Source organism: Xiphophorus couchianus, chromosome 5, assembly GCF_001444195.1.
Source record: "Xiphophorus couchianus chromosome 5, X_couchianus-1.0, whole genome shotgun sequence".
NCBI classification, from domain to species: Eukaryota; Metazoa; Chordata; class Actinopteri; order Cyprinodontiformes; family Poeciliidae; genus Xiphophorus; species Xiphophorus couchianus.
Window position 1 is genome coordinate 39,625,309 of NC_040232.1, and position 26,806 is coordinate 39,652,114.

Genomic DNA, 26,806 nt, shown 5'->3' on the forward strand with positions numbered 1-26,806 from the left:
CACAGCTCAGGTGAATTATCGTTTACAGAATGATTGTTCATTCTGCAATTCTGGCCTTCATGCAAGATGGATAGAATAAAGTCAGGATTGAAAGAAAGAGACTTAGACTTAGACTGACTTTATTGTCATTTTGCATGCACAGGGTGTATACAGAATGAAATTTTGTTGCATACGGCTCAGGACAGTGTTTTGAGGTTCCAATGTTGTGAGGTTACTCCAGAATAAAATAAAATACAGTATAAAATATGAATATAAAATATAAAGTGCAGGACTGACAGTAAAATTGAGTTACTTAGCTCTGTACATTTGCAAGGTATGAAGTGGAGACCAGAATTTTGAGTGCAGTCCAGTTAAGAGTTCAGCAGTCTGATGGCAAGTGGGAAAAAGCTATTTTGGAACCTGGTGGACCTGCACCGGATGCTGCAGAACCTCTTTCCAGAGGCCAGCAGGGAGAACAGTCCATGGTGGGGGTGTGAGGGGTCACTGATGATGTTTCGGCCTCGGGACACGCAGCGCTGGGATGAAATGTCCTGAATGGAGGGAAGGGGGCCCCGATGATACTCTCTGCTGTCCGCACCACTCTCCTCACGTTCTTCCAGTCGGAGGTGCTGCAGCTTCCACACCACACAGAGAGGCAGTTGGTCAGAATGCTCTCTATGGTGCTTCTGTAGAACGTCTTCAGGATGGGCGGGGGCAGGTGTGCTCTTCTCATCCTCCAGGAAATACAAGCGCTTCTGTGCCCTCTTGGCCAGAGACGTGGTGTTCACAGTCCAGGTGAAGTCGTTTGTGATGTGCACCCCCAGGAATTTGGTGCTGCTGACCACCTCCACAGCTGAGCTGTTGATGAGCAGTGGAGCGTGGCTGGGCCGGTTCTTCCTGAAGTTGACGATCATCTCCTTCGTCTTGTCAACGTTCAGGATCAGTCTGTTGTCTCTGCACCAGTCCACCAGCTGCTCCACCTCCTCTCTGTTGTCCAGGTCGTTGTCGTCTCTGATGAGGCCCACCACCGTTGTGTCGTCCGCGAACTTCACGATGTGGTTGGTGGAGAACCTGGGGACGCAGTCGTGTGTCATCAGAGTGAACAGCAGAGGGCTCAGGACGCAGCCCTGAGGGGAGCCTGTGCTGAGGGTGATGACATTGGAGGTGGGTTGTCCGATCCGGACTGACTGAGGTCTGTCGGTGAGGAAGTCTAGGAAGTCAACTGGCTGCTAGATTCAACTGGCTGCTGAATCTAGCAGCCAGTTGCGCAAGGGGGTGCTGAAGCCCAGGTGTCCCAGTTCTTCTGCCAGATGCTGTGGGATGATTGTGTGGAACGCTGAGCTGAAGTCCAGGAACAACATCCGCACATGAGTGTTCTTCTCCTCCAGGTGAGCCAGGCTCAGGTGTAGGGCGGAGGAGATGGCGTCCTCAGTGGAGCGGTTTCGGCGGTAGGCAAACTGGAACGGGTCGAATGTGGGGGGGAGTCTGGAGACGATGTGTTCTTTTACCAGCCTTTCAAAGCACTTCATCATGATGGGAGTCAGTGCCACAGGCCGGTAATCGTTGAAAGAGGTGACTTGAGGTTTCTTTGGCACCGGAATGATGGAAGCAGTTTTGAGACAGGCTGGCACTGTGGCTTGGTCCAGTGAGGTGTTAAAAATGTCTGTTAGGACACCAGCCAGCTGACCTGCGCATTCCCTGAACACCCGCCCAGGTATGTTGTTGGGGCCTGGGGCCTTCCGTGGGTTGACTCTTTTCAGAGTCTTCAACACATCGGCTGTGTCCAGGCAGAGTGCCTCCTCTTCCTGGTGGGGAACAGTTTTCTTTGCCGGGGTACTGCTCAGTGCCTCGAACCTCCCAAAGAAGTTATTGAGTCCATTTAGAAAGTCAGCATCAACTTCACCCACTGGGGGGGAGGATGGATTGTAACAGCAGAAGTTAAGATTGAGGTTTGGCACAAGGAGTGTTGGTCAACTTACCTGAAGTAGTAATTCAAAACTAATTACTGATTACTTCCCCAAGAAAATAATCTAGTTAATACTTTACTGATTATTTATTTTAAAAGTATTTAGTTACTTTAATTACTTTATTTAGTTACTTATTTTTGTTTGGCTTGTAACTTCATATACATTTCACCACAAAAAATGTCATGAAATGCAAGTCTGATTTGAAGAATTTTTTCTGCACATTCCATGAAGAAAATCAAGTCTCTCTACTGTTAAACTATATTTCTTCCTAACCATACAAAGCACAATTATTTTTGTGTTTGCATTCTTTCATTCAAAATAATGATAATATAAAATAATTTAAATTGATATCTCCTGACTGTCCTCTGAATTAGTACCATTTCCATCTTTTCACCTGTTTAGCAGGAGAGGGGCTGTCAGAGGTTTGCCCGGTGGAATCAATGTGGTAGCTGCATTGGTCAAGTAAGTCAGAGGGTCTGGGGGTTTCTGCAGCTTACTGTTCAAATCTGAAGTAGAGTTTTCACTAGAGATAAGTTTTCTTCCCACACAGAGCGAACAGCGCATGCTAATGTTTTCATCACTGAGCTGAGCTAATGACGGCGCTTCCAAGCATTAAACACTACATTGTTCTGCTGCACTCTGTACTGTTTGCTGCTGATTTACGCTTTGGTCTGTTACCATGACCAGTGACGACGCAAAGACATGATTGTCATGAGAGGATCACAAACAAAATCACAGTCTGCTTGCGTGGAGTAACAGTAATTTGATGACTTTTTAAAAAAAATTGTAGTTCCTTATTTTACTTGAAAAAAATAACTGGATTACATTAATATGTTACTGGCCACAAGTCATATTGGGACACAGCAAACAATGTGGGAGAATGTTCTCTAGTCACATGAGACCAAACTTGGAGTTCTGCACCAACATGGTCTGTGAGGCCACTCAGTGAGGAGGAAACCATGACTTCAAAAGAAACATTAAAAAACCATATTGCAGTTTGAAAATGCACACAGGAACAGTCACTTCCATTTTTGGAGTCATGTCCTGATCTGGACATAATGAGCATCATTACATTTGGATGGAAACATTTAAAGACATCAGTCCGGAAGATAAAAATTGGATTTCCAAATTAACAATGGCGCAAAGCATTCAGACAAAGTGGTTTAGCTTCAGAAACAAAATGGTGCATGTGTGAATGTAAATGTATGTACATGAATGTAAATGAATGTATTCTGTGAATGTAAACTTCTGGTTTCAACTGTACATCTCAAGCAAAATACGTGAAAGTTTATGGCATGTCAAGGTTCCAGGCATTTGACTATTTTTGTAAGACACAAATTCACTAGGTACTAAAGTGTGAGACCTGTGTAATATGATGCATACAGTATTTGTAAAAGATGCAATATAATCAGTACATATACACTATTTTCATTATGCTGTATTTGTCTAATATAGTAATGTTTAGATTTCTTTGTTATTCTTTGTAGTCCTTTTTATCTGGAATTTCATTTTATTATATACAACGATCAGAGACCTATTCTATTCTATAAAACCAAAGTTACAGCACAGCGATGTAATACCACAACAAATATCTTAAAAAGCCTTCTTAGAGCATCTATATCCACTGAGATTAACCTGGCTCTTTTCAGCTTCCTCTGATGGACTAAAAGCTTTGTACGAGTCAGAGCCTGTTAGCAGAGCTTTATGTTGTTTTGCAGACTAACCCTTTGAGGACCATAATAAGTTAGATCAGTCATGAATCTATGTTTCTCTTTTTAGCTTTTTTGACAGGAGACATGTTACACAAACTGAAGACTGAAAATACTTGTCACTTTTTTTGACTGTACACCTCAGACAATATCAGACAGATTTTCTTCTTCCAAATGTAACATGCTTCTGAATTGCAAGGATCAAATCAATCACAATTGTTTGGTGACATGTGACAGTGGTTCCAGAATTTTCAGTTAATTTGTGTTTTGGTCACTTTGAAAGTATGAACACAAATGACAAGTGAATTTATGGCAGATACATTAACAGTTGATGTAAGCCAGAAAAAAAAGCAAGAAAAGGAAGGAAGGATGAAAAGAAAGTAGAAAAATAGATGGACAAATGGTTTGACAAATTCAGGGTAAAGGGATGGATAGATAAATGAATTTAGAGAACAGAATTTGGAATAAAGTCGGAAAAACCAAATATTTTCCCAAACTTAAAAAATAAATGCCCTGCTTTTCAAGACTTGTTAGAATATTTTATATCAAATTATGGATTCAGCTGCATGAACTCTGTCCAGAACTGAAACTGATTGAGGCACAATGTGAAGGATTAATCTTTCTCACTATACAGGTATTAGTTTGATCCTTTCCTAACAACAGTAGAAACATAAACTCTGAGGCATTAACCCACACAACCTGTAGATAAAACTAGTGATCACACATGGAGGTGGAATTCTACACTGACCAACTGATCTTCATAAGTCAGACACACGGGTGTAAAATTGTGACACAAACTGAGATGAAGTTACACCAAACAGAAACAGGAGGAACTTAAACTGAGGCAAACATTGGGAAGCCACATCCATAAAGACAGACTAGAAAACACAGATACCTCTGATTCAGAGACCTCAGTGGGTTTCTCTGTGAGTGTGGTGCTTTCAGTGAGCACGGCTCCGTTATAGTTGTTACAGATGTCTTCATCAGAATAGTGGAGTCCACCTGGACTGGGCCTGGGTGGAGATCTGGACACAAATTTGGATGATGAAACTGTTACTTTTCGTCCAATGAGGATTAGTGCTGTGTAATCCTCTGGGAGAGCTAACCTGGTCCCATTCTTTTTGAGGAAGGAGTTCTTGGTGTTGAGTGTTCTGCTGTTTAGCTCCAGAGAAGTAAAACCACCGTTGTCGAGGGTTACAGACTCCTCCCCTGGAGTAATGTGCTTTCCTGCGGAAATAGAAAAAAGGAGAAGGACGTTTGAAGAAGCAGGTCCAGTAGATTACTGTTACTATACAGCAGGACATCTTGTTTTTTTAAATTCTACCTCCACTACTCAGCTATTTTTTTTACATATGTGTTGAAACTGTCACCATGTCCTGACAGTATGGTATGAGACAGAAAATCAGTGAGAAAAAAAATCAAGCTCCTCTGCCTCCTTCCAGTGCTCCCAGTGCTAACCAGAAATAACCAATCAGAGGCAGGAGGAGGGGCTTAACGCAGTCAGTCACAATCTCATGTAGCGCTGCTCATCCCCCTTGCTCTTTGCTATGCTGCAGCTATCAGGGAATGTCATGAATGCATTAGCAGCATTGACTGACAGCACTAAGGCCTTCCTGTAGCAACAGCAGCTCAGGGAGGAGGTGGAGGAGATCAATCTTTTCACAGATTATCTGTGAGCAGACTCATTCCAACAAAAGTAAACAGAATTTTAAAAAAAAGTTGAATAAATCCCCCAGTCATGATTTCTTATCACATAATGTAATCATCTGTTTGACAAATTTTATTAAAAATTATAGAAACTAAACAGCCTACAGTATTATTGCTGTATTGCTTTTACATCTAAAATAAATATTTCTCAATTAGTCTATTGTTACAACTAAACATGGATCCTTTTAAGGCGGAGGACGATTAAGGAGAAAACTTTTCTTCTTTCTGTTAAGCAAATGCAATAATTATGATAATTTACTCTCATCTGCTATTATGTCGGAAAGTCAATTAATCAATTAAAAATTTCAACATAAAGAAATAATTCACAAGTGGCACCCTAACAATACTAAGAAAATTCAAGTTAAGTCATTTTGTGCATCTATTAGTTTAATTATCAAGCTATTTATGTTGATTAGATGTTAATCAATAATCCATGCCTTTCTATTTCTTAGGGCTATAAATGTGGTGCAGCAAAGAGCCAAATGGCATTCTGGAAAAGGGAAATGTGTGTTGATTTTCAGAAGTGGCTAAATTTACAGTTAAATATAGTAATTATAATGAATATATTAACATAGTACAGCAATTAAATATGTTAAAATAACAGGAGCTGTGACAAATAAGACTAGAGGAGGAGCAAAAGTCAGCTTTCCACCTTTTCAAAGAGGAGGATGGAACATAAACGAAATCTCTAAAGCTCAGTATTGGAGAAATGAAGCAAATGGAGTTAGGTTCAACTGATCTCCATCATTTATTTGGCTTTGGTTCAATTCAAAATACCTTATTGATCTCTTAAAAGGAAAATTAAATATTAAAAGTGCAAATGATGTAGCTAGTGCCGCAACTACAAAAAGCTGAGTAGATTTCTGTACTAAAATAAAACCATTTGAGAATAATAAATTAAAGTGAGGAAAAGAAAAATCCAGTCAGACACTTGGGAGTGGGCTCTGTCCCGATTCATCAGAGTGAAGGAACAAGGTTACACCTCTCAGCTCAACAAGCGGCTGGAGGCAGTTTTACAAACAAACACGTGGATAGGTGCCCCAAAAGTGTCTCAACTTTTCAGTGTCATAAAAACAGACTATTCTGAATCTCTATGTTCAGGTAAAGATAAATGATGCTATTTAAGCTGAAACGTTTTTGTCTGAAGAATAAAAATAAATGGAAAAACATCATCTGCACAATTGTGGCACCTGAAAGACTGAAGGGTTGAATAAGAGAAGCACAGACCTGTACCACAGGCCTTGTACTTGGTGCTGTGTCCATGCAAGAGCAGAGTAAAGACCAGGACCAGGATGAGGATGAGGCCCACCAGAGCCATCACCAGCAGGAACCACCACTCTTCATAAAAAGGACGCTCCGACAGCGCTGCATGCAGAGAGATGGATTAGGACATTAAACATGTCGGGTTTATTCTTGATTCTATTGAACATATAGTGCTACAAAAGTGAATTTAACAATATGCATGCTGCAATATTTGCTGGTCTATTTTGTATACAGTCACAAATGTCAATTTAAAATTTCAAACGTATATACATTTAAAGAGCCTCAGTGTTTATTCTAAACTCTTTGGTGCAAAAAAGTGATTGAAAATCGATTTATTCACTGCATGTTTTTGTCTGTCTGTGTAAGGTTCAGATGGAACTGCACATGAAAACATCCCTTTAAAGCAGGGGTGCTCAGGTTCACTCCTCGACAGCCACCACCCTGCAGCTTTCAGATGATTCCCTGCTCCAACAAACCTGAATCAAATGAATGGCTCATTACCAGGCCTGTTCAGAGCCGATCTCGGTCTGTTGGAGTAAGAATGCTTCTAAAAGTTGCAGGATGGTAGCTCTCGAGGATTGGACTTGAGCACCCCTGCTTTAAACTATCCAGATTACCAACACAAGGAGACAGAAATAGTCCAAATAGTTTGGATGTAATTTTTACTTCTTTCCTTCTTACAGAAAGTTTCTGTTCATATTCGGTTTGTGGTGCATTTCTATCCTAAAGAAAAAGATATACAACTTCAGATATTTCACAACAAGATACTAATATGCATGGAAAAACCTCGCAAAAGCCTTATAGCAAAAAGTACAATGGCCACCGTAAGAACGGCTTACAGTATTCAGTTATGCCGCGTGAACTGATCAGTACATTATTGCGAGGGAAAGCAAAAGAAAAAAAATTCCCCATGTCCCCTAAAGGGCTCCGTATAAACCAACTTGGTCATCTGTAAAACAGAAAAAAAATAAAAGCTATACCTCCTGGGGTAAAATAAAGATCGAAAATTCCCCAGCCACACTCAAGAAATTATTTAAATACCACTCTCCATAATATATGATGATTGCAAAAACATTTCAGATAATTTCTCATCAATTCTGTCAATTTGTATTTTCTTTTGAGCACAAGAAAATACAAATTTTCTTTGTATTTTCTTATGTCCATTGTTTGGACGTAGCAGTCCAAACAATGTTTGTACTGCTATGACTGTCCAAACATCATAGCAGAAGATGCTTTGTGATTTGTAAAAAACAAACAAACAAACAAAAAAAAAAACACAATGATGTTTTGTTTTTTTTCCCCCCAAATTATTCAAACAGATCATTGTGCTAATAATATACTTACATTAAAGATCCAAGTGACTCCAAACCACTTTAATAGCAACGGATACCAACATAGCAACGGCTTTTGCTGCACCAGCATAAATAGGTATTTTCTATTTACTCTAAATGTCCTTTTCTGACATTAAAATTTACTTAATGGTCTGAAACACATTAGTGGGACAAAAAAGAAAAAAAAAAGAAAATGTCAGGGGGAACATTTTTTAAAAGGGCAGTATTGTGTATTTTCCAGGCATAGTGCCATTTCATGGCACAATCAAAGAACTATGCTGCCTTCGCTTGTTATAAAAATGCTATGCATATCAAATATGACTTAAAAGAAATTCAACTTCATAATTTAACGCCTTGAAATTGGATCTTTGTCTCTTTAAAAACTCCTGCTCTTTCTGAAACTCAGGAACTCATCACAACATGGCTCCTCTATTAACCCTCTAACAAAGGTTTTGCCAAATGAAATCAGACTTTGCAGATGCACAGTTCCATCTGGTGTTTACTAATTGCTGCTAGCTAGTCTGAAGGAGGAAGTTGCAGGGAGGTCTGCTCTTTGAGGAGGTACTATTCCATTCAACTGCATACATAGTTGAATGGTTGCCATGGGAGACTGAAGGATTTCTTAAACATAGATGAAAGAAGAGAACACTTCCGGTATGTTTTTAATGAAGGAAAAACATTATAACCTGATGTAGAGCTTAAAAAAGTCACTGATTTTACATAACATTGCCCGTTTAACAGCACAGTAGTGTTTTTTAATTTTACACTCATTCAGCATATTGTGCATTTAGAATACGAAAAGTAAAATGTTGCAGCAAATCCTTTGAAAATAAAGACAACTCTAAGTGTCTGTTCCTCTGATCTGTTCATTAGAAGTGCTAAAAAAATGTTTAAAGCTAACTGATAAGTATCTGAGTTTAGATTTCTGTTTGACCTTTTACACAGGCTGTAGCTGAAGCAGTTCTGCCTTTAGGTGGCAGCAAAAGCCCAATCACCTCAGTATCTTCCTCCTCTATGTTGCATCCATCAGGCAGACAATATGTCTAAACTACTGTCTAAACTTCCCCAGCTTTATCTCCAGTGGTTTGCACATCTGTGTGTGTTTACCAGCAAGAGCCACGGAGGGTGCGCTTGGCTGTCCGTAACCATAGCGATTCACAGCAATGACTCTGAACTCATAGCTGACCCCTGACCTCAGACGCTCCAGTGGCACGGAGATGGACCTGCTGGCTGGAGGGAGGAGTCGGATGAAGGAATCCCAGACTCCCTCGTCTACAGGAATACAAGTTTCATTAACACAAGTGGATGGATATAATTATTAGCTGTGAGTAAGAAAGGACACATTTTAGATGGGTAAAATATTGTGGTGGAGACAGTAATTGCTGTTACGACTTTTAATAAAGAGGCTTATTCATTGTTAGCAGAAGAAAATTAAATCAAAGACTACAATTGCTCTCCTGCAGAGTGCTGAAGCTGTTTCCTTTCCTGTATGACACACATGCCCACACACGCCCACCCCCACACACAGACACGCACACACACTGGTATTTAATTGTGCCTGACTTGATTTTGCACAATGCAGAGACTTGCACTCAGAACAGTTTAGTGTGAGTAAGTAAAATAATCAGTACAGACAGTGCAAAGGTCGGAGCAATGAGTAACAGAGCTCACCTGAGGGACGCGCCTCCACAACGTAACCAGTAACAGGAGTTGCACCCATGTCTCCCTCTGACCAGTGGATAGTGAGGGCAGAGGATGTCTTGGTGACGGACATTTCCACCGGCGGCCCAGGGGACCCTTCAGTATCAGAGGAACACATTCACATGTAGACATGGTACTGATTTGTGTTGTTTTCCTGGGAATCAACCCACAGAAATTAGTTTAATCCTACCTATAATTTATTAGCAATGCACAATACATTGGCACTAACATCAGTATCGACTTGTATTAGTCATTTTTTAACATATCAGTATTGGTTCGATAAAAAAAACTGGCCTGATAATAACAATAAGTATTCATTTCCATTTTTGTTTCCATTTGTGTCAGGAGGGGAAGGGGTAGAGGTTGGTACTTCATGTTTGGTTCAATACAATTCAATACATTATCCTGGGTTTCCTTAGATAGAAACCTTTTAACACATTGAGTGATTAATTGAGCATACTGCACTGTTTGATACCTAGGATCAATTGGAATGTAAGTGTGATTGAATTGAAATAATATTTTGTAAAATGCCTTGAGATGACATTTGTTGTAAACTGCCAGTATATAAATATAGTGAATTATTAATTGTACTGGCAAAACGCTTGTTGGAAATTTGTAAGGAATGCTGAAAACAAGGAGCAGTGCAGGGACCAGTTTAAATGAGCGACCATTTCTACCAAGAAGAGTGGTCAAATATCCATCCATCCATCTTCTTCCGCTTATCCGGGGTCTGGTCACGGGGGTAGCAGCCTAAGAAGGCTCTCCCCAGCCACTTGTTCCAGCTCCTCCGGGGGAATCCTGAGGCGTTCCCAGGCCAGTCGAGAAACATAGTCCCTCAGCGTGTCCTGGGTCTTCCCCGGGGCCTCCTACCAGTGGGTTGTGCCCGGAACACCTCACCAAGGAGCCATCCAGGAGGCATCCTAACCAGATGCCTGAGCCACTATAACTGGCTTCTCTCGATGTCAAATATCCAATTATACTTAATTTTTTGTGTGAAGTAATGAAAACTTTTGGGAGAGTCCGGATTTGAATCTGAAGAAGAATCCAAGGAGGAAGCTAACGTTTAGGGTGATGGCAAGGAGATCTTCAACCGTTAAGGAATTAAACCAGAGGAATAGAAAAAAAGCCTTTCAGCAGTTGTGACCGCTGAAATGCAAATGACAAATTTTCCATTGAATTTTAGATGGGTATAAAAAATGTAAAAAAATAAAATAAAAACTGAGAGCAGAGATGTAACAATAGTCCCATTATCCTCTGTTAGACAAGCTTCTTAGTTAAGTAAAAATAAATTTAAAATACAATCTGTTGAGGGTATGAATAATTTTGGGCTTAACTGTATCAACTGGGACCTGTATTTAAAGGTTACTTGTATGTAAACTTCATACCTGTATTTTGCTAAAAAGAAATACTTTAGAAGGTCAAATCAAATCTTAATTTCTTTTTTAATTTTCAGCTGGGGATATCTAAATCTTTGCTAAACAAAACACCAAAAGACACTTTGAATGTTTAATACTCTAAATAACATCATTTGAGTTGAAGCAAAGTCTAAAGTGACAACATGTAGAGATTTCTGTCAGCTCTGCCCACCTTTCACAGGTTGAGCTGTGATGTTTGCTTCCACTGCTGATCCGTAGCTGACTGTGAGAGCTTGAACCCCAAACATATATGTTGCTCCTTTGATCAGGTCTCGAACTTTTAGCCATCGCTGCCAGCTCCCTTTCACATCAACTGTCACCACTTTACTCACTCCTGCAGATTTTTGAGGAGAAAGCACTTTGTAACAGCAGACATGCCCTTTAGTGAGTGAGTGTCTGTGTTTGTGCATACCTTGTACAGGAGCAGTGGGCTGATAGATGACCCGGTAGCCTTCCACTTGTCCATTGGGAGTGAGTGGAGCTCCCCAGGACACGTTGACGCTGCCCCCCATCACTTCAGAGAAGGTCAGGTAGCTCGGCTGGCTGGGCGCTGCGGAACAAACAGACCAAGGAGATCAGAAGACACGCTGCCTGATGGTTTAGTTTTCAGGGAACTGAGTAGTAACAAACTTCCTACCAGACTGCAGAGTCCGGGTCCCACGGGGGTCACTGGGAGGTCCATCCCCAGCAGTGTTAAAGGCAGTCAGTGTGACCATATATGGTGTGTAGCTGGTCAGGTTTGTGAGGTGAACCCGGGTATCTGGGACAAAAATCACCTTCATCTTCTCAGTCTGGTTCTGGTTGTCTCTTTCCCAGTAATGAATCTGGTACACAGTGAACAAAAGATTCATACTGTTGCCATTCCATAAAAACCTTGTACTCAGCCTCATTCAAACTGAAAACTTTAAATATAACCCAGTGCAACCAAGTCCTTTAAAATTCACATAAATTGTAAATCTGTGTGTAATCTAGTTTTAAGGACAAATCCAACTGTACAGTGAAGGTTACTTAAAGAACTTCAGTGAATGAACAGCATGAAGAAACACAGCAGGTCAGAGAAAGTTGTGTTGTTGCGCAACACCCCCCCCCCTCCTTTCTGTCTCTACTCTCTCACTCTCGTACTTCCTCTTCTGAGAGGGGAGATGTGCTACCAGCTCTCCGTCTAACGGGTCCGTTGAGTTTCCTAAATCTGCTGGGATTTACCCTGTCCAGAACTGAAGTAAACTCTGTTTAAGCTGGTTTCGAGAAACGATTCGCCTGGTTATCTGACGGCCTACATCCAGGTGTCCCACCCTTCTTCCCCCTGTGAATTAGCCAGACTGAGCAGCCTACAGCCAACTAGTTTCACAGAGCACACCTGTTAACGGTCGCTCGTTCTCTATTTTGCAACTTGCATTTGTTATTGAACCAGGTAGGTTTTAGTGACTCGGTCGAGTCCCAAGGATGATGTTTTAAATATGGGCTACCAGCAACCTAAAAACATTTTCCACCTCTTCCTCTCCAGAATCAAACATCATAGCTATTTTACAACCATCAAAGAACTTTAAGGTGACTCATTAACTGAATGTCCACAACATCTTTAGATTTTCTTTATGCTAAATATTTTATTAGTAAGGCATTTTTGCAAGGGTCAGTACAGCTTAATTCAGTAGCAGAAATAATCAAATAAGTAAAATCAGTCATCTAGTCTATCTTTCCCTACTGCTGATACTGAGAACTAAAAAAGGGAACCTTTGAGCGAGACGGACGGAGTTTGGCGCCTCGAACCCCAGACCTGGCACGACAACGAAGAAGGTGTGGCAGCAGGAGGAAGAAGTTGATCGACGAAGGCAGGGATCTCTGTAGGTCCGATGAACTTCTTCTCCGCATGGATGGTGAGGTCACACAGGACTTGGTGCTGGCAGGAAAAAAGGCACCAGTTCTTCTTCCTTGTCTTTGTCTTCATCTTTGTCTTTGGGGTCAGAACCCAGCCGATGAGAGAAGTGCGATTCGAAGCCACAGATTGTGGGGCTGACGGGTTGGTCTCCATGTGCAGGACAGTCTCCGGCTCCGTGGCCCCGGCTCTTCTTCAGCTGCAGAGTTCTTTGTCCATCTCGATCTTGGCTCGAAGCTGCCCGGAGGATCCAACGAAAGGTTCCTCTTTTGCACCCACCTTTTATAGGGTTTATCCACCTTTTGGTGCGTTTTCATTGGCTAGCACTGTTGCTGTGCTTGTTTAATTGGCTGACTGCTTAGACAGATGATCTCATATCCATCACTGTCTTACAGACATTATGTCCTGATGTCTGTGCTAATGTCTCAGGGTTGCTCAACCACCTGTTCCCCTTGCCTGCACAACCTTTCACCTACTATCTACCTCCAACATATCAGTGATGTTTAATTGCAGTTACACCTTTTTACACCATTTCAAGTTCAATGTCAAAATCACATTTATATCACATTTATTTTCTTTAGCTTCTCTGATTTATCATTCATTTATAATTTTATAACCATAACTTATATCACATTTATTTTCTTCAGCTTCTCTGATCTATCATTCATTTATGATTTTATAACCATAACTTATTAGTTACTCTTATTATGATCTTAATGTGAGTTATTACAGATGTTTTTCTGAAAAGAAACCAAGAATAATACATGATTCTAATTATTTACTACTAAAGTTACAGTTACTTGTTTCTCTTGTAAGTGTTCTCACAAATATAAGTGTAAGTATTATTACAAGTAAATCAATATTAATATAAGTATTTTACTTTGAATCTTATTAAATTACTCAAAATGTTTAGATTTAATTTTTTAAAACTTTCATGCTTTAAAATAGTCTCAGCTATTTTTATAAATCTGCAGGCTGGAAACATACTTCCTCTTTTTCCAGGAAACCTGCTTTTCCTGTTTAATGACTCTCTCTGACTGACTATGATTTCTTATGATTAGATAGAAAAAAGTAGAATTAAAGCAAAGTTTGCATGAGACAAAAACAACACACACAACCAGATTTATTTTATTGACACTTAAGTCTACTGTTGGGCCTTGATGTCACTTGAGTGATTCATTTTAAAGATAACTTTATTTATTATTACTGTTAAACTAAAATCTCCAGCATGGGGAAGTGGGATGAGCTCGGATTTTCTTGACAGTTTGTAAGAGAATATCCTAAGCTTTTTTCTTTTACCCCTTCAGGGGGTCTTTTGTGGGCTCTAGTGTTCCTTAAATGAAAGTAGGCTGACAGGAAAGGGGGGAAGACATGCGGCAAATATCGTCGGGTCCAGGAGTCGAACCTGCGACGGCCGCATCGAGGACTCAAGGCCTCCAAACATGGGTCGTGCTATCCTCTACGCCACCACGGCACACCCAGAATATCCAAAGCTTTAAACATAGAACACAGCTCAACTCAATCCATCATCTGGAAACTTGAAGAGGAACAACTAACTATATATTAAGTGATAAAACATTTACATTTGTTATTGTGTGTACACTGCCCTGATAGATCTCAGAGACCCTTCATCCATTCCTTATGGTATAAAATCCACAGGGTGACAACACATCGCTAGGAGTACGACTAAACAGGAGAGGATCTAGAATAGGGTGCAGACAACAGACATAACAAAAAGTAGATCTCGCATTGGGTGCTCGGGCGCAGGAAATATGGCAGCCATCTTGGAGCGGTCATCCGTCCTACTTGGCTAAACCAAAAAACAGCAGAAGATGCCTCAGCACTGCAGGAAATCTTTGATCAAATCAATGAACTATTGATGTGAGAGCTCGGGGGATGACATCTGCTTTAGGAACATTTTTGGTCATTTTTAAGAAACCAACAAATTATTTATGTTTTTTGGGTTTCAAATAATGAAAAAGATACAACTGTTGTATGTTTTTAGATTAATATTTGTTGAAAATTATGATAAAAAGCATATACTTTCCACCTTAATGACAAAAAAAATAGATCTAAATATATTTCTGGTAGTTTTGGTGTCACTGAAGATTTTCTTTGACTCATGTAACTTTTCTGAAGCCTACCTTTATGTGTTGAGTCAATTTTGTCTTTGAACACTTTAGCACCTTTTTTTTAAACAGATAAACGATACAGGAACAACAAACTCATTATTGTCTGATCTGCAGTCAGAAGGTAATATTGTGGTGTTTATAGAGACTGATCCAGAGCCAGTCTTCTGTTAAAGAGAATGGTTCAGAAAGGCGTACACAAAGAATAGAGTACCAAGAAACCACAAAAACAAACATGCACAAATAATCATAATGATGTGCTGAAAAGCACAGTGTAATAATTAATACAAGATGTATTTGTTGTCTGAGAACACCTGAATAAAGTGTTCACTCAGTTGTAGATAAGATCTGATACTTTGCTAATATGACAATAACTTTTCAAATAGCAACATAAGACTGGTATATTTAATAAATGCTTTACATTTTTTAATTTGTCATAAAAACTGACGTTGAAATATATTTTTGCAGTTGGGAAATAAAACTGCAGCAGAGAGGTATACAAATGGCTCAATTTTCTTGTTATTCAGAATATATAGCACTATGGAGCACCATAATCCATATTTAGTGCTTTCAAAGCTGAAAGTAGCAGCTTCTGAGCAGCACTTGAGGGCAGCATTTGACCATATCTTTTCTTCTAGGAGTTCTTACTGTAATGAAATACACAATAACTTATTGATACAATCAGCTAAAAATCATAGTATATATTACCTTCAGCACACAGGGGGAAGTTCCATTTAAACAGAATGATATGCCTTGCTGTATTTAGTGAGAACTGCAAAATAAAAGTTGAACTCACTTTGTAATTTCCTCCATTGTTGTTCAAAGAATCAGACTTTGTAGTTGGAATTTTCAGGACAATTAAAAACAAACTTTTTATCTATCATAGATGATTATTTTTACTGTATAAAAATGTTATTTACATTTTTCAACTGTTGAGAATTGATTTAGTAGTCTTCCCAAAAAGACTTTCACTGTTTTTGTATTTTTGTCACTGAACATGTTTCAGATGATCAAAAAAAAAAAAAAAAAAATCATTTTGAACATCGTGTGATGGTCTGTTTCTGAATTGCTGTGTTAATTTCATGTACTTTTTTAAGCTGCCCACTAATGGAAAGGGGCCAATATTGTTCCATGTTTTCTCCATGTGTGGTTCACTGGAGTCCCAAAGCCTTACAAGCTGCCTTTTAACTCTTTCCAGACAGATAAATATCAAGACATTAATCTTATTTATTCTTGCTATAGGATAGGTCTTTGAGGTATACCACACATGCTCATTTATTTAATATACAAAATCATTCTCGGATATTGAGATTTCACTCAATCAGTTTTGCTTGTTTTGCGGAATGCGTTGTTTAAAGCTACATCATGATTATGCAAATTAGCTGCTGCTGGCCAAGTCCTCTCAACTCACTGTTTTCATTAGCTCCTGCTAATGCAGAAGCACAATAACTCACCACAAAAATATCTTTTTCCGCAAATGCAACCTTTTTTTAAAAAAATTACCTTTGCAGGGTTAGAGGAGAAGCAATTACCTCTATATGTAAAACAACAACAACAAAAAAAACACAGACAATGTCAGTATGTCTGAGTGCCTGACATACTGTCACAAATTGCATCTTCTCAATATAAACTATCCCTTTCAGTTTACTACAATTCCAACATTAAATGGAGATGACTAGTGGATCTAGCAGAAGCTATCATTCAGTGTTAGCTTGTGCTAAATGACAAATCATGTTCATCCTGAACAACAATACAAAAGAAACCATTATGTATGCCATCATCTGCACATTTGTGATGAACAGCAGGAACAAAACCTGCTACCAAGTCTTTTGGTAAATCTTGTTAGTAGTTTTCAAAGAACTCCTTCCTAAACTGATCTGCATAAACTACAACTTTCTCTGGCAACATCACAAGGGACATTGCAAACAAAACATAAAATGAAGCCACACAGCTTTGTTCTATGTGACTGGACACCTGCTCTGTATTGCAGCCGACAGCAAAATATGTTCCATATCCAACAGCCATTGTGCAGCATAAATCCAGCAGAACAATTGTAATGAAGTGGGTGGAGCTCCACTTGTGTTGCCAGATGAGGGGCTGGACATTGCTTGGATCTGCTAGGTAACAAAATTATGACGCAACAATTTAGAGGCTTTTGAAACAGGGTGCTTTGCAGAAACCAAAAAAAAGCTCTTGGACTGTTCCTAGAAGCAGGAGATGAGTACAGAAATGTTCAAAAAGTGAATTTTACATAATAGTGAACCTTTGAGATTTAGCAAAAGTGGCAACTGAACTTTCATACAAACCTACATTGATTTCAGATAGCTTTTTTTCTTTAAGAAGTACAATCTAGATTTGAAATTTGAGTCATAATAACTGAGGTTATTTTATGACAAAGTAAAGTCAATTTTGTTTACGTACATGTATGTAAACAAAATTGACGTTTACATACATGTATGTATTTTTGTTTACATACAGTACATGCATGTATGTAAACAAAATTAACGTTATTTTGTCATAGAATAACCTCAGTAATTATGACTCAGATTTCAATCAATATTGTACTTCTTAAAGAAAAAAGCTATCTGAAATCAACATAGGTCGGTATGAAAGCTCAGTATCTATATGAATATCAAATAAATTAGAAGAAGTGATCAAAGTTCGTTTATCAGACAAGGCACCTTTTGAAAATAAACTTTAAGAAGGAATTCAACATACTTCTCATTAGTCTCACATTTACATAATAAAAATGTTTTTTATGTGTCTGATATAATATCCTAATCTTAAATGTGTCTTCTTTAGCTGCAATTATAACAGAATAGCTGCATAATTAACATAAACACTGTGTTACTGAGAAAAGTGAGCTTTTCTATAAACTATAAAATTGTAATAACTAACAAATTTAATGAATATGAGTATGTAAAAAAATAAACCTGGAAAGGCAAGTTTTCTATAGCACCACTCATACACATTTGTTTGATTATTTGATTGTTCTGGGTACTGGCTTACCAAGGGTTAAAATATGGCCCAATAACATGTTCACCCTGCTTTGCACAAGAAGAAACTACAACCGTAAGACTTTTTCTTGGTTCTAGCACTGTTCTGGTGCAAATGATAGACCAGGCATTTAACAACTTGGTGCCTCTCACAACAAAGGTTAAATGGTACCTGAAGACCAAACACAGCTGTGTATTATCATTATATATGGTTCAGAGGTTTAGGCCCTGAATGCATCAGAGCCAGAATGAAGACTGGCAGGTGGTACAACCACTAATCTTTGATAAGCACAAAACTAAACAAGCTCACTGCCAAGGAAAAATGTGCAGAAGCTGACTTGGCATGGTGGGTAAAAAAACCACCAGACAGAAAGGAGGAACAAAGAGAATCTGGCACTGAACAAAGAAAAACAAAAAACTTGCATCATGAGGGAGCACAGGAGCCATGAAGATCAGGTTGTTGATCAGAGACTGAGAGCAGGAGAGACAGTTGTGCAGAATACTGACTGAACCAAAAGCAGAAATATCCAACAGGAGCTTAAAAAACCCAGATTAACCCAACAAAGACAAGAATTCAACAAAACAGAGAGACAATTTGCTCTGAAATCAAAACCTCCTAAGAATCACAGGTAGAACCAGCCAAGCTGTCGCCTTTCCTCTTTGTGTGTTACCATCCTGTTGTCTGAGCTATTCATCAAACAGTAAAAGAAGTCACAACCTCTAAATTTATTTATTATTCTTTCTTTGCTCTTGTTCTTTCATCTTAATCTCTTACCCCCCTCCAGTGCTTTACAACCTGCTCCTCAAACCTAAACCCGCCCATCCGGCAGTTTAAACACCATCCCTCCATCTTCTTCTCTGATCTGGATTCTAGGGGAACCACTTTTACGTCTCACTCCTTTGCTCTGCAAATATTACACTCCTTTCTTTAACATTTTTGTCCTTAACTCTGACACACACCAGTGTCTCAAGGACAGATAACCTTGCGTCTGAAGTGCCTAGAGTAAGAGATGGAGGACGGACAAAGAAATCATACTGAAACCATTAAGGAATTTTCAGATTTTCCTTCATATGTAATTCTTTTTTTCTTGTCTCTAAGACACTTGAAGACACAGCAGCATTAACCCTCCTTCAGCAGGCTTGATGTGGACACTTATTTTAAGCGTTTATTTAAGTGTGTGTTTGAGTGTCACTTTGCCTTTCCCCTGGCAGACATGTTGTATTTGTTCCCTGTGTGTTTGTGCTTGTTTCTCTGAGTCACCTTGTAGCCTTGGATGAGTCCATTCTGGGTCTCCAGGGGCGGCATGTCCCAGGTCACTTCCAGGGTGGAGGGAGACACGGCTGACACCTTGATCAACTGAGGCGCCACCGAAGGAGCTGCAGCCGGAGAGACGAGAGGTGCTGGTTACTGTGTGTGAACAGCTGCATGTTAAAAGACTGGGAAACGAGGAAAATATGCTCTACCCTTCCAGTTAGAATGAGCCTCAGGCAGGACCTTGTTATGCCACTGTACTGCACATAAGAATGAACACTGAGCTGTGTGCACCTGAGGCTGGAAGAGAAGTCCATATCACCTGATTTCATCATTCCCCTCCAGGCTTTTCTGGCTCCCCCTCCTGCTACGCTCCCCTATCCTCACCTTTTACTCCTCACTATGTGGTACGTACGGCCTACTAAACTCTGCAAACACACTCACACAGCACACTAACAAACACACCCCTACACATGCATGGGTGATATGAATGCAGCGCTGCTCCGATGCACTGCAAGTGGAAGTGTTTCTAAAACAATGTGGAATTCTATTTACCTCTACTCTTGTTTGTAGTTTACAAATGTCTTGCTGTTTCAGGTGTGTGTTTGTGTGTGTGTCTTTATAATTGTGGGTTGAATGACAAAGTAAGCTGGCTGTTTTAGGACTCCTGCTTTGACTTTACAAGTAAACGTAAAAGAGGTACAGCCTTCACTATAAAATAGTTAACCTTGTGTCATATTTCATGATGGATACACATGGATGCTTCCTATTAGAGAACCCAACAGAGACTTTAAAAGATCATTTTACTGAAGCAGGGTGGGGGGACTGGACAAAGCCCACTAGAAAGAAGACAAAAAGTCTAAAACTCCAATAAGATTAAAAATCTTTTTAACTGAAAGTGCACTTGGTTCCTCGGTACCTTTGAACAACTTCACACAATTACATGAAAGGTTGTTGATGAAATCCTAAAAGCTATCAAAACTCAGAATTGAGCATCTGCACTGGCTGAAAACAAATTTATTTTCCTTTTTAGTCTATTATTTCGTCGTTTTAGCTTGGTCACTGCAACTTCAAGCAAAATATAACTTACTGTTATTCCTTCTGTCAAACAGACTAACATCAGGCTGTTGAAATGCTGTCATTTTACCTAAATGCTCTGAATTTACAGCAGAGGTAAACATTTACTTTTCATGGAGATAATACTCTAAAGCACACTAGCAATTAGTTCAGGATACCTTTGAAAGCAACCTTCGTAATGAATTACAGTAATAAAAAAGACAATGAAAGGCAACAGGTCTTTAACTTGACCTGAGCTGGTGTCTGTAACTAAACCTAGCAGAAAAACTCTTCAGAATGCTAATACAGACTATGCAGTGACGCTCCATTCAACCTTCAAGAGTCTGACTGTTTCTACTCTGCAAACAGTTGGAGGTAATTTAGAGCAATACTTGTAGGATAATTTCGAAGAAACTCAAGGTTACCTGGAAATTAAATATCCATGTCCTAAAGAAAGAAATCGTGTGTATAGCTTGTTATTGAATATGGTAAAAACATAAATGTGTAAAAATTGAAAAGTCTGAAATTTCTTTTTTGCACTGAAGGCATTCACATATCTCTTCTGAGAAATGGAAATATAGAAGTTGATCTGAAAACAAGACTTTCTTCTGTCATATCCTATCTTTCTTCTGTCATAAATATGTTTCATGATTGTTTCTTTTCACCTACCTGCCTCTCCAACAGACACCTCAACCGGAGCGGATGGATGGCTCTCACCGATGATGTTGTAGCTCGTCATCACAATATGATAATGTCTGAACTTCTTTAGTTCTGTAAACAAATGTCAAATCTTTTCAAAGCATTTCTGTTGCACTAAACATGAAAACACACATCTCTAGTCAGAAGTTTACATCCGACATTAATGTCAAAATAATGTCATAATAATTGTACAGTACAAAACTGAGGATTTATGTATAATTTCTTTCACCCTGTGTAGATTAGAGAACATCCCCAATGAAGTCACACATTTGGACACAGTTCTAGTTATCTCGTTAAAAGTGAATATGACATTTATAACCATAATCAGTGTATCAGTGTAAAGACTTTGGCTTTATGTTGGTCGACTTTGTAACTTACGTGTCAACTCAAACTCTGTGAGTGAGGCACTGCTGACTGTCTTGAAGGTGCTCTTGGCTTTGGAAAAGTGAAAGAAAACAAATGGAGAGGAAATCAATTGCGCTTTGAGTCCAACAACAAACTGCTCAATTATAATGGGATTTAATAGAATCACTGTATTGAAGAACAAAGCATTCAAAGACATTTTTGCTTCAGTATTATTGCAGGACTCTATACTTTGCAGTGGGTAGAAATTTTTCCACCAATCTATACCTACAGACAGAGATGCTGCTGAGTTTGAGGAGTAGAGAGGAGGAAAATATCGTTACCCAAAAATAGATGAAAATAGATAAACACAGCATAGTGTACAATGCAAATAAAAACATTTATCAAAGCTGAAAATTATCATTTGAACAAGGATCCACAGCAATGGCAGTTCTGCATTTAATGGAAGAGGTGACCAGTGCTTTAGATAAAAAGAAACATGCTGTTGGGGTATTTATTAATTTGAAAAAAGCATTTGACACAATTGATCATGATATACTACTCAGAAAACTTGAGTGTTATGGTCTAAGAGGAGTAGTGTTGCACTGGATGAAAAATTATCTCAGCAATAGGCAACAATTTGTGCAGTTGGGTAATTTCCAATCCTCATGCTTGGATATTGTTTGTGGTGTCCCTCAGGGCTCGGTATTGGGGCCAAAATTGTTTATTTTGTATATAAATGACATATGTAAGGTATCTAAGAGATTTAACTTTGTACTATTTGCTAATGACTCAACCATCTTTGGCACGGGTGAAGATTTAAGAAAGATGTTGTTTGAAATGAATCAAGACTTATGTAAACTGAAGGAGTGGTTTAATATTAACAAATTGTCACTAAATTTAGATAAAACAAAGTTTATGTTGTTCGGTAAGTGTAAAGAGAAGAGTGATTTAATACAAATTGATAATATGATTGTGGAGAGAGTGACTGAAATTAGGTTTTTGGGAGTACTGATTCAAAACAAGATCTGTTGGAAACCTCATATAAGATATGTCCAATCTAAATTGGTAAGAAGTATTGCAGTTCTTGCTAATGCTAGAAAATATTTAAACTCCTCTGCCCTATACATTCTGTACTGCTCACCTATTTTACCTTACCTAAGTTACTGTGTGGAAATTTGGGGCAACACTTACAGAACGTTACTACAACCATTATGCACATTACAAAAAAGAGCCATTCGTTTAGTTCATAAGGTTGATTTTTACTGTCATACCCACAATCTATTTATAGATTCTTATTTATTGAAATTCACTGATTTAGTAGAGTTTCAAACTGCACAGATTATGTTTAAAGTCAGAAATAAAATACTGCCAGAAAAGATTCAACAATTATTTTCCGATAGAGTGGGGGGATATGACTATAGAGAAAACCTTAACTTCAGAACTTTGAAGGCTCGTACAACAATGAAAACATTGTGCATTTCGGGGGTTGGTGTGAGGATCTGGAATAAACTCTCTAAAGAGCTGAAGCAAAGTCCAAGTATGAGACATTTTAAGAAAGGTCTCAAGGCAGCTATTATTCAAAGTTATAAGGAAGAACAAGGGGGATAATCCTGGTTGGGAACTAAAACATTAGGTATGATGTCATCAAGTAGGTGGCATGTCGGCGCAGGTGTGGGTAAATATATAAAGGTATGAAAATAACAGTGTATTTTGTCTATAAGCAGATGGGTGTGTATATGGGTGTATGTACGTGTATATGTAAATATATATATATGCATGTGTACAGATGTGTATGTGTGTGTATGCACTATTTTCATCTAGCTGAGGAAATCTTATTATACTTATTATTTCCTTTGTCAGAAAGGATATCGGACATTGAAAATACTGTGATAAATTACAGCTGGAAAAGGGGTATGACTACATAAGTTATACTTCAGCATACTCCTTTTCAGACTCATAATCACCGATGTGATGTGTTTTTTTTTTTTTGTTTGTTTTTTTCTTTTTTAAAAGAAATATATTATGTACTTTGTGTCGTTTACACTGTCGGTGAAAGGTTTGTCTGAAATAAACTAAACTAAACTTCTCTGAATTAGTGGCAGTCCATTCCGAGTTTTCCAACACCAGGCAATCCTGACATCATGAGGGTCCAACCAACCGACGAGAACACAACTGATGGCATTACAGGAGCTACATCATGCATGTCACATTTAATATCACAGTTTGCAGGCTCACTTTTCCCTCTAAATTAACTGTCATAAAGGCAATATTGAATTGCAAATGATTAACAACTTTGTAAAACTTAAAACTCTTCATTTGAAGGAGAATTGTACAAGACAGTTAACTTACAGTTACTAAAAAGTAAAGTGCTTTGGTGAAAAGAACATCAAGCTTACAAACGTCAGCGAAGTGCATTTATCAGGACTTTTAAAAACGTGGTTGACAGACAGTCTGCCAATACTGTTGGAGCATGCACAACTTGTAAATGGTGTCACTTTGTGTAACTCACATTGGTTGCAGCTTAAAATTCAGCCAATCAAACAGTATTATGACTAAATAACACAAATTTATCTGTCAAGGTTTAACTGTTACAATTTTTTCCAGAGATTCATCCTGTTTTTCTGTTTGAGACTTTGAAGTATTCAGAGCTGAACAAAAACTATGTTAAGTTTTGTGGCCATATTAGTAACAACAACAAAATAAACAAAATATTTTGTGAGCTGTGGAGCCACACAGCTCACAAGCTAAAATGGCAGACAATAACTTGTTGGCATAACTTGTCCTTCACGGTTTCTAATTGGCTTAGAGTACAATATGGGCCTAATATATGTCTGTCACTGAACCAGAGGGAGACTTTCTGTGTTGCAGAGACTTTATTTTCCTAGAATGACTAGTTGCTCTGCAGCTTCAGAGTTTTTTTAAAGGCAATTACATGTGCAATTGGTCACACTCTAGAGCCTTGAGATTCTCAGATTTGGTTGACCCTTTCTCAATTGGGTAAGAGGGCAAATTGCAAAAAATAACACATACTTTAGATTAGATTGTTGAAAAGTTAAGTTAGAGGTGTTTGTACACCATGGAGTTATTTCTTCTCAAGTAGAGTTGATGTAGCAGCTGGCTGACTCCATAAAAAGCAGATCTACGTACCTGTAATGAGGGCACTTGTGTTATGGTTTTTGGTTGTCTGGACTCGGTCATCACTGACAGTGGATTCATTTGCAGGTAGCTCCCTGTAATACAGCCTGTATCCAGTCAGGACTCCATTAATACTGTCTTCACTGGGGCGCTAGAAAACATGCAAACCGACATATACTGCTCAAAAAAATAAAGGGAACACTTTAAGTGTTAAACACCTGTTTAAGTGTTCCCTTTATTTTTTTGAGCAGTGTATATATTTCCATAGACATTAGTAATACATTTCTTCAAAGACAACTTGTGAGCCTATTATATGTTTTTTCAAATGAGCTAGTTTTTTTTTTTTGCCACAGACAGGATAAAGGAACGCCAGCAGAACTGCATTTGAGCTGTATTTTATTAGTCATCCAATTTAAAAGGTTAGACTATCGGTCTTTCAGTAACTTGCAAAGGGGAAAGTGATGCTTCAATAGGTTTGGCACTCTCATAAAGGGTGACGAAATTGCTGGTGACTTTGTGTTTTCATTGCCTCTTTCTGCTTTGACATAAGGCTACAAAGATGAGAAAAGACATTTACAGACAGAAGAGAAAGAGAGGCAAGCTGTAAAGTACTCAGAAGGGATCTACTGTCTTTTCCTCTTCCTCTCTATTTCCTCTGTTGCTGGATTGACTGCTGAGGGCACCTTTCAACCTGTACCACATCGCCTGCTGGTATATAATCATTAAGAGTTGAACATTTCTCTCCTGGCTAAGACAGTCCATCCCTCAGTTCTTTTCTACTTTCCTCTGTACTTAAAATTTATCCTCACTGCTCTTTGACATTTTCTGCTTTAATAAATAAGAATAACCAATTTCACAGACACCAACAGAAAGCAAATTTATATAAAATTAAAATCTGACAAGCCTCGTCTCTTAAAGTAAATGATTAACCTGATCTTTAAAGATATAGTATGTTGAGTTGAGATCTATGTTTAAAAAGGACATTTGTAATGTTTGAAGAAGAGAAATACCTTCCACTGCACCATTACTGAGGTAGTAGTTGTTGGTTTCACTGAGAGGATCACTGGCGGCTCATTAGGAACTGGAAAGAAGACAGACAAAAAAATGAACAGGTAATTGCTTCATACAGACATCAGCTCCACTGCATCCAGGTTTCCCTTCATTCTTTAAGCATTCCAACCCTTACCGTCCTGTAGAGTAGTAACAGCCTCTGTCTCCTTGCTGAGGACACTATCTCCTACGTCATTGGTGGCAAGCATTCGAATCTTGTATGATGTGAAGGGCTTCAGCCTAAACAACCGCAATCAGAATCAGCTTTATTAGCCAAAATGTGTGCACAAACAATAAATTTCACTTTAGTTTCAAGCACTCACAGCGAGTGTAAGATGCAAACAGACACAACATTGTCAAATTCCAGTGGAAAAATACTGTTAAGGGATTTCTACATCTGAATATGATCTTATTTAAATCCACATTTTCAAATGTTCATATTGAAAGACAGAAACTTGTTGCACAATCATCGTCATGCATAATTCACAACATTTATCTCAATGTCATTTCCCATTTTGAACCATTTCATTTGTCAAACATTAGCAGTGAAATTGGTGCATAAATCAGCATTCTGGCAAAATGACATGTTGTGGGTTCATGAGATAAAACAAAACAAAAAATAAACATTCAAAAATGTATTTTTAAAGGGTTTACATGAACAGAAAACAATTGTTTATAAAACGTTTATTAAAGCTCCCTGATGCTCAGAGAACCTAAAACTAAACTCAGTTAAATTGTGTTTCCAAAAATGATTAACTGGTTTATTAAACTTTGAGCAGTCTCTGGTTTCTGGCTTCATAATACTGAAGGAGCAAAGAGTGATGAGGTCCAGTAAAGGGATGTAAAAACTAAAAACAAAGTGAACTTTTATTGGAGTAACTGTTGTAAGTGTAACTGAATGAGTAAATAATCTCAATTGAAACAGATTACTGAGAAAATGCTAAAGGAAGAGTTTGAAACATGGCTAAGAAAAAAAAAGGATTTATTGCAAGTTATGTAGTCATCACAACAGTAACCAATATAACCATATTTTTAATACAGAGGAGTGTTGATTGACAACATGCTAATTATTTATGACTGTGCAGAAGCAGCCTAATACCACTGAAGTTTGTGTCTGATTGGCATGGACTGTACTTATATACACCAAATTAAAGGGTCATTTCATTGTTTTAAAGGACTCTGATCTATATTTGATCATA

The 26,806-nt window shown here is 38.5% G+C and overlaps 1 protein-coding gene across 2 annotated transcripts in view; it reads right to left on the minus strand.

The window, feature by feature from the left end:
* The window catches only part of LOC114145204 (protein sidekick-1-like), a 493,057-nt gene that overhangs the window by 3,781 nt on the left and 462,470 nt on the right, over positions 1-26,806 (minus strand). For both annotated transcript variants that reach the window (XM_028018670.1, XM_028018669.1), the window contains 14 exons: positions 25,744-25,847; positions 25,568-25,638; positions 24,570-24,708; positions 21,456-21,512; positions 21,048-21,149; positions 19,332-19,447; positions 11,710-11,896; positions 11,485-11,622; positions 11,245-11,406; positions 9,628-9,753; positions 9,064-9,228; positions 6,590-6,727; positions 4,762-4,882; positions 4,551-4,680 (listed from right to left, as the gene is read on the minus strand). In XM_028018670.1, coding sequence (XP_027874471.1) covers positions 4,551-4,680; positions 4,762-4,882; positions 6,590-6,727; positions 9,064-9,228; positions 9,628-9,753; positions 11,245-11,406; positions 11,485-11,622; positions 11,710-11,896; positions 19,332-19,447; positions 21,048-21,149; positions 21,456-21,512; positions 24,570-24,708; positions 25,568-25,638; positions 25,744-25,847 — 1,756 coding nt within the window. The remainder of the gene's footprint in view (positions 1-4,550; positions 4,681-4,761; positions 4,883-6,589; positions 6,728-9,063; positions 9,229-9,627; positions 9,754-11,244; positions 11,407-11,484; positions 11,623-11,709; positions 11,897-19,331; positions 19,448-21,047; positions 21,150-21,455; positions 21,513-24,569; positions 24,709-25,567; positions 25,639-25,743; positions 25,848-26,806) is intronic.